Below are 9,518 nucleotides of genomic sequence, written 5' to 3'. Positions count from 1 at the left end.
TATATATATAATATTTTAAAAAAGTAATTCAAAATAAATATTTATAAATATTTATTTAATAACTTACTAATATTGTATACTGCTGGAGTTAATACTTTTAATCTTAACAGTACTTTGCGTAAGTATTTCATCATTTAGCAAAGTATTATATATTAGTATTTAAATATTGACAATGTTCTGCGTAAGTATTTTATCACTGGACGAAGTATTACATATCAATATTTAAATATTGAAATCAATCATAAGGTAGGATTTGTAACATTAAATATTGAAATACTTGAGTACTAAAAGCTATATTTGAATCACAGAATATTACTAAATATTGTACTTTTAATACTGAAAATAAGTAATTAATCAATGATTCTTAGTATGATATTTCTATAAGGGTAGAATGTACATTAGTATTGTAGAATAACACAAAAAATCTCATCAAAATCCGTGACATCAGGTATGTGCGGTCTCCTTGTTAGACATATCCAGGATATCTTAGAGAATGTCCTAAAGCTTCCTGAATATATCCAGGACAATCCCAGAATATATTGTATTATCTAGGAAATACCATACTGAATATAGTTTACTATTAAGTTAGACACATAATTGATATCTTTACGTGTGCAAGTTATTCATTGATATGTTATATTTACTTCTATTAAATATGTTATGGATTTAATTGAAATATAAGGAAGTATTTCAACTCATATTTTTAAAATATTCTTTAAATATTTGGAAAGCAATATTATATTTAACAATATTTGTAAAATATTTATAAAATATTATTAAAAACGACTAAAAATTTTTTTATGCACGATATCAACGTTAAAAAATGTAGACTTTCTGTTTTTTGCTTACTAGAAAGATATTTGTTTGTAGATTATTTAATGTGCACACATAATTTTCCGATACATTTTGATCTTGCGATAAAATTTTGTTTATGTACACAAATAAATTTCGTGCGTGATTTATTGAATATTTACGCATAAAACATTTCTTGAGTAGCAAGCCCATAAGCTTGATCTACAATGTGTCTTTTGCTTCTTATTTCTTTCTCTTTATATCTTTCCGACTCTAACCTTAAGCTTTAAGCTTGATCTACAATGTGTTATTTGCTTCATGTTTTCTTTCTTTATTTCTTTATGACTTACACCTTAAGCCTTAAACCAAAAAAGGACAAAGAATAAGAAACAGAAAGCAAAGAGTACATTGTATATTAGGCTTTAAGACATAAAGAGAACAAAAAACAGAATGTAGAGAGCACATTTCCCAGCAAACACAGAACATAACTGTGATATAACACAGGAGTAACATAACTGCTGTTATACATTATTAATATTGAGGTTACTTAATTTCCTTTATAACTGCGATATAACTATATTATAAAACTGTTATGTTATTATGTTATTTACTGGTTAAGTTACATCAACAATATAACAGCAACATAACTTTAATATAACATGTTATATAAGAAGTCTAATGTTTGCATTAAATTTCAGTTGTGCAATATTTTTATACACAAATGTAAAATTATATTTTAGGTGTTTCTCGTATATAAAATGTGATATTTTAATATATGCAAGGATCGCTATAACGATATTGTAAAACTAGAGTTCTTACAAAGAGTCTAATCGTAACCTTACTCTGTCAAAGAGTAGTTTAGTTGTTGAAGAGTAGTTTAGTTGAAATGTTTAGTTTAATTATATGCAGACATTACCCTTATAGAAATATCATACTAAGAATCATTGATAATTACTTATTTTCAGTATTAAAAATATTGGATAATAAGTAATTATCAATGATTCTTAGTATGATATTTCTATAAGGGTACAAGCTACTACTCAAATATCAATTAATTTATAAAAATATGTTTCTAAAAATATTGTAATTATATATTTCGTATCAAAAATAATATTTTTATTAAAGATGATAATACAAAAGTATCTTGCCATTCTAAATAAATTAGTTCCAAAATAACATAAAATATTCCAGAATCATCCTAAAGCCATTCTAGATATTTAGTGTTCCAAAATGTTCTCAGTCTATTGGTTCTTATGCTATTGAAGCTATTTTTATTTAATCATTTCTATTTCTCTGGACATATTCAAATGGAAGGTATTACTACTGTAACAGTAATTTCCAATCAAAAAGTATACTATTTCACTATAAAAGTGGACTCCATAGGACAAATTATGCCATCTCGTGATCATTGTTCTCTTATATACCAGGTGTGCCAGGCTCTCCTTTTATTTTTTATATTAAGTGGAAATGTAGAACGAGTTGAGGTGAACATAAAAGTTCTATACCCTTTTGCGATATTCGCAGTAATAACTAAGAAATTAATTGTAAAAGATTAAGGAAAAACGCACGCTGAATGGTTGAGGATGGAGCGCTCGCGACTTAATAATATAGCGCACGGATGTCGGCGCGCGGTGATTGGAAAAACAACGCACCATTACCTATACTTATATCGCTGCACTCATGGACGTGGTATATATAGACCTTGCCATACGACCAGAAAAATGAAGCCAACATGTACAGCCCCTCTCTGTTCTCTGTCTCTTTCTGCATAGACAAAGTGTGCAATAAAATTTAAATAAGACTTTTACGTGCCAGTCTAGTCGGGTTGCTATTGCGCTTTATAATATTATGGAAACGAGAAATGGATGTACGCGCAATAAAAAGTGACAAAATAGGAAAAAAACTATAGCCCCTCTATTCTAGCTCTCTTTCTAGATATTAGCTTCACTCTATTAGACAACAGAACATAGGGCATTCGGAGTCACATATACTATGTCCATGGCTACATCTCGCTTCGACGCGGTGCGGCAAGACGTAGGATCAAAGCGCTGACATTTGCTATATTACTGGGTCGCGAGCGCTCCTCTTTCAACCATTCAGCGTGCGTTTCTCCTTAATCTTTTACAATTAATTTTTCGGTTATTATTGTGAATATCGCAAAATGATATAGGGCTTTTCTACATTCCCACTTAATGTGAGAAGGAAAGTCTAGGATAACCTGTATATTAATGTATTATATTTTACGTACAAGACAGGAAAAAACGGAAGCAATCTAGCGAATGATTCGATATCCAGATATAAGAATGTTATATAACATAGATGTAATGCAAATAAACATTTGTTATATTTTAATTATGTTGGTGTTATACCTATAACCTGTGTTATAATTATAACCTGTAAATAATAAAGAATTATAATAATTCTAAAATACAATTAGATTGCAGTTATAAAAAAATTATATAACTTTAACATTAATAATGTATAACATCCGTTATATTACGTGTTACTTCTAGTGTTATATAATAGTTATATTCAGTGTTTACTGGATATATATAATGAATAATAGTATACAGATGTAGATGTCATAGATTCCAAAATTTCTTATAGCAATAAAAATATTTTTATATTAAAATCGCCATCGATACATTAATTTCTTAGTATGCAGATAAAATAGAAAATTTCATACAACATTAACGCTTACCCAAGTAGGAATCGTATACGTTTCGCCAGTACGGAAAAATGGCCCGATACTGAAAAGCGGATGCCCGGTTTTGATACTGGCTCAGTACTGGACCTAATATAAAAAATCTGTATTATTGATACTAGTTCCATACTAAAGTTAGATACTGAATAGTCGTACCGTACGTGTACTGGGGCGTTACCGAAAAGTGTTTATCGTTTTCAGTACTGGCTCAATATTAAAAAAAGCTGTATTATTAGTACTGGCCCTATTCGTAGAATCAATACTGGATACCAAAGTAAGAATCGTATACAATCTGCCAATAGAGAATATTGGGCCAGTATTGTGCCCGTACCGAAAAATGAACGATACCAATATCTTTTATGGGAAAACGAAAGAGGTCACTAACGCGAAACCTACATATCTCAGTGGTAAGAATGCTTGCCTGACAAGTGGAAGACTCGAGTTCAATTCTAGTTGTCGTCCCGAAAATTTTTTCCTCATATGACTATTAGAAATAGGTAGAAACAAGAGCAGCCCGGCCATGGTCTGATCTTTCTTTCCATACTATATAGTTGTGATATTAACAATTTTACAAATAATAAAAATTACTAGGAATCAATACTGGCCTAGTATTGGGAATAGATACTTCCCTAGTGCTAAGAATCAATACTTTTTTATACTAGTACAGTACTATTTTCGGTACTGTGACAGTACTGTTTTCCGATACTATCATCCGATATCCTTTTCTGTATCATCCCAGTATCACACTAATACTAAATACGTACTGTCATCTAGTAGTCCATTAATCTGTCCATTAATGTGGACACAGATGGCTATGGTTTTGTAATATGATTCTGATCGAGCTTACTATCAGTCTGTCAACATACCGTTAATATCTTACTTATAGGAGTTTAATTCTAGAACACTACACTTAGGTAGATCACACCTATGCTTTCATTAAAAACGTAGACTATAAATGTTGATACCTTATAGGATAATATTTTTTTCTTTCAGATTTTCGTAATTTGCACTTTGTTGGCCGTAGCCAACGCTGGCTACGTCGGAGTGCCCTCTGCCTTGCAGTATCAAATCGCACAGGTTCATTCTCACGCTATCACGTCAACATCCGACAATATATTACGTAGCCACGGTAATTTAGCGCAAGTGGCCACGCAGACGAAGACCATTGACACGCCGTTCTCCAGCTCGAGCAAAGCCGACATTCGTGTAACTAATCCAGCAGCAGTCACCTACGCTCATCTTGCTCATCCATCTACCCCGTTAACATACGCTGCCACGGCTACCGCTCCAGCGACTGCTCTCGGAGTCGCTTATTCACCAGCTGTTGAGGTGTCCCATATGAGTTACAACAGCCCGATCGGAATAGCTTACGCCTATTGAAAGTCGATAATCGCATTCTCTATGCCCTGACATATGTATCAAATTAATATAAATATAAATATAATATTTATTCACGGCTATAATTTTGACACTTATACAATTGCTCGTGCAATCAATGAACGATACTGCATATAATTATCCAATAAAGATTATCTTTTAATCTAATTGTTTTATACTTCGACTACTGCTGTCGCAATTCTCCAATGATATGAAATGGGCCCCGATTTTTGCGCTTGCGCTGTGAAGAAGTGGAAAAACAAGTGACACGTAAAAATATGAAATTTGCACAAGTTGGCGTTTTTAAAAATTTCATTCCTTTCAAATATCTTTTATAAGATGTTTTTCTACATACAGAAATATATATAAACGTAAAATATTATATATAGCGGTACAACGGGACGTTCATAGTTTTATTTACAAAGTGATTATGTACAGTCCAAATAGCACGTGAACATTCACTGAACGTCCATCGAACATCCGTTTGTAGACATTAGAACGTCCAGTGGATGTCTGATTAAAGTCCGCCGGACGTTCAATGAACGTTTATTTGAGATACCCCAGATAGCAAAATTAAGTTCAATGGACGTATATGAAATGTTATTTATTGGACCATGGACGTCCAATGAAACGTCATATTTAAGGTCAAATGATATCCCATTAGCCTTCAGTAGAACGTCATAATTCCGGTCTATTAATGTACCATATTTTAAAACTTCCAAGGGACATAATATCAGAACTTTTTTGAAATCTTTTATGGACATTAATTGTACATTTGTTTTTGAGGTTATATAAGTGTTGGGATTATAGTATTTATGAACATTTAATTATATTATAAAACATTAATAGGTACTTTTATAGAAAAATTCTGAAAATAAAAACTCAATCATAAAAATAGTGTCTTATAATATAATTAAATTTTCATAAACAGTGTCTTATACCCTTATAGAAATATCATACTAAGAATTATTGATAATTACTTATTATCCAGTATTTTTAATACTGAAAATAAGTAATTATCAATGATTCTTAGTATGATATTTCTATAAAGGTAATATAATTAAATTTTGATAAACACTATTATAATACTATAGATAATACTATGATGATCTAAAATATCGCGGCATTCCAATGATATCCTTATAATATATTTTAAACATTTCTACTGTGTGGATTATATAATATTGACGACATTAATATCATATGTTATGAGGAGTATTTAAATATTAAATTTTTTTTTAGTAATAACACGTCACATATCTATGTCTGTGAAATCCAAACAAATATTCATTTTTATTTTATTTGTACACTATATTGTACTTTGGATCTTTTTTCTACGTGGAAAACAAATTTATAAATAATATTGGTTTTCAACAAAGCTGTAGCAATTTAAAGTTGCCAAGATCTCGGACATTCTTATTGTAATGTATGCCTAGAAAATATGATTGTATACGAAGTGTTAATATTGGAAATGTAAAATATATTATAAATAAAATTTTTCAATAACTTGAAGGTAGAATTAATAATAAATAAAAGAATAGTATATTAAAAATAATATAAACTATAAAGAAACGCAAATTAAATACACATGATGTCACTACAGATATTCAGTACAGACTAATATTTAGGATTTTACTATTGGCCTAATACTGGCCCAAAATTGGTCGCCGGATCACCTATATTGGCGCAATAATGACGACCATAACTGGCTCACCAATGGGAATACTATGGAATGATAACTTCGGCCCAATAATGGATTACTATATACGGTCAAACGTTATAAATAATATTGGGCCATTAATTGTTGATTTATCATGCCAATATTTAGCCAATAATACTTTGCTGTGCTTACCTATATAGGATTTTACAATCGGCCCAGTAAAAAAATAAAATCATTATTAAATATTTAATATATTTAATATATTTAAATATTTAATATATTTATCATTGTTAAATATTAATAGTAATCAAATACTGAAAATTATTGTGCAAAGATGAAAAATGAGAAAATTATAATATTATACAAAAATATAGTTATAATTTTTAATTTTCTCATGTCTCATAAACCGCTAGAAACCGAAGATTGTTAGCAATATGCTCCAAACATTCGCGACACTTCCCTCAATAATTTCGATCCCAAACGGTAATACCGGTCACCCACCTATGTCCTGACTGCGTTAAAGTGTTGCTTACTTAATAATCGAACAGAACGCGGTGATTCCAATGACTCCAACGATGTTCTTACGATTTATGCTTATATAATGTATTCTTATAATATTCAAAGTATATTATAACATACCTAGCAAACATCAAATAACAGTCATATAACTTTTATTTAGTGTTTGTTGGATAATTTATTAATAGATATTGAAGCAATGCAACAATATTCGATATGTAATTCATATTGATATAATGTAGTGAAGCAGTGATAATTATTTTTAGATTTTTAACAGAATGTTATAATGATTAATCAACATAAAAAAATTAAAAAAATCTAAGAAAATCCAAATCAAACAAATCGAATTATTAAATTTTGAAAGAAACTTTTAAAGAATACTATTTAATACTATTTTTTTTAGTGTTGTTTCATCAAATAACATGGTTTCTTTGGACGAAATAAAAGTTTTTTATTTTCATCATTTTAAAAAATGATATTTTGTTTAAAGTAGGTATACTAGGCGGGTCCTAACCCAGGTTCTCTGAGGAGGGGGGCGGGGGTGCGTGGCGAGGGGAACTGCGGGCGCGGGGGCTGACGTCACACGGGAGAGGGGACTTACCGACATTTCTTTTACCGATATATTACCGGTATTTTTACCAACATATTTATTTTTTACCAACGTATATATATTTTTATCAACATATTTATATTTACCAACATATTTATTTTTTACCGACATATTATTACCGATATAATTGGTAATTTTTATCGACTCTGCGATCTATTTTTACCGACATATCTTTCCACATATTTTTTTTTTTTAACATAATATCGATATAATTGACCGTTTCATCAATTCTCCCCTTTTCGACGTGTTCGCGGCCTTTCCCCCCCTCCCTGTTGGCAGCGGTTCGCGAGCGGGCCACGCCACCCATTCGCCTTTCCCTCTCTCCGGCCACCGGAGCGCCTAGAATATTCTCGAATATTGCAGAAAGATCTTTTGAGGAGAACATTCGGTCTCGAAAAGAATTTTATCTAATGCATAGAGATACTTTGATGGGTAGAGACATCCTTTTAGTTTTTATCTTCAACAGCCCCCCCCCCTCCCAAAAAAAAGAATTTTGTCTTTCGAAAACACAAGTTGTATAGATCTCGACAACACAACACGTGAATATTATGTCGCGATTAAGTGTTCTAGTGCGCGAATGTATCGTCGCGGGTTCTTTCGCGGACCCGAATATCGATCGCGAGAAATATTTATCTCGCGTATCGGAAAGCGACGACGCCGAAAACTATAATTTATTTTATATCTTCGCTTGCGAATGCAGCAGCATGCTACTTGTGTTGCTGTTTAACAGCGGAAGACTTTGTAACGATCGGATCCAAGAAATTGTGAGGGAAATCCTCATAATCAGACGTGATTACGGGGAAGAAATGGAGGATGTCTGGAGTATGATCGGGGTTGTACTCAACCATACTAGGTAAGCGAACTATCGTAATAATTATATAAAAACTACAATACACTAGAAATATATATGAAATTAATGATTATTATTTTCCCCATAGCCCAGGAAATTCGACCAAACATGTGATTTTCTCGCCTATAAGAACGGCGGTAGAACACGTCGATAACGACGTGGGTAAATTTACATATATCAGTAAAATATTAATTACAACTTATTTTAAAACCACTTTTTTATACGCTAATAATATATATAATTTTAGAAATCATCCAAAACGAGCAAGTTAACAAAGAAGTGGAGGTCATCGACATTTCTGGTGATATCGACCACTGGTGACCCACCAATTATCTGGGAACGCTTTCCCGACTATGTCATTGATATCAACGACCCAGCGATTAATTGGGAACATTATCCCATTGCAGAGATTCCGCTCCAGAAACGAGGTAAGACAGCGTTAATTTTCAATATAAATTCATATGTAAGTTCAACACAATTGATCATTTTATCGATCCTCCTTCTTTCAGTGACCCCTCCGTTCATGATTCACCCTCCAGAATATTCTAGAGTACTCGAGACATTCCGAAAACTATGCGAAAAAAATTTCTCTAATGTATGCGTACCTATGTAGATACTTTGATGGGAAATAAAAAGAGAAACATTAATACATTAAAAAAAATGTTTATTTATAAAGGTTTACAACTCTCTCCGGGCGCTGAGACCACCAATTGAATATTTTTAATACATTCTGTAAAGCACAATGCTTAATATGATTATTACATCGTAAAATATTGGTTGCATCCAATTTGTCCAAGGAAACTATGTCTTCGTAATCCGCATCCAAGGTCTCGATGATCAGGTTACTTTTTACATTGTCGTCCAGAAGATTCACCAACCATTCTCGCTTTTCATACCCCTTTACGTATACGAGTGGGGGGAAAAGTCTTTATGTTCCACATCGCATGATTTGCCAACCACAGTTGTCGTATTCAAGTGCTTGGCTCTGCTGTATGCAACAATCCCGTCA

The 9,518-nt window shown here is 31.8% G+C and overlaps 1 protein-coding gene across 1 annotated transcript in view; it reads left to right on the top strand.

Moving 5' to 3' along the window:
• LOC116852382 (cuticle protein 76-like) overlaps nucleotides 1–5,041 on the top strand; it is a 12,823-nt gene extending 7,782 nt beyond the window's left edge. The window contains exon 2 of the mRNA XM_032832666.1: nucleotides 4,490–5,041. Coding sequence (XP_032688557.1) covers nucleotides 4,490–4,876 — 387 coding nt within the window. The 3' untranslated portion in view covers nucleotides 4,877–5,041. The remainder of the gene's footprint in view (nucleotides 1–4,489) is intronic.
• Nucleotides 5,042–9,518: the final 4,477 nt, after the last annotated feature.

Source organism: Odontomachus brunneus, unplaced genomic scaffold (assembly GCF_010583005.1).
Source record: "Odontomachus brunneus isolate Ranch 3 - 2012 unplaced genomic scaffold, Obru_v1 Obru_scaffold_220, whole genome shotgun sequence".
NCBI lineage: Eukaryota > Metazoa > Arthropoda > Insecta > Hymenoptera > Formicidae > Odontomachus > Odontomachus brunneus.
This window is presented reverse-complemented; position numbering and strand designations above follow the sequence as displayed.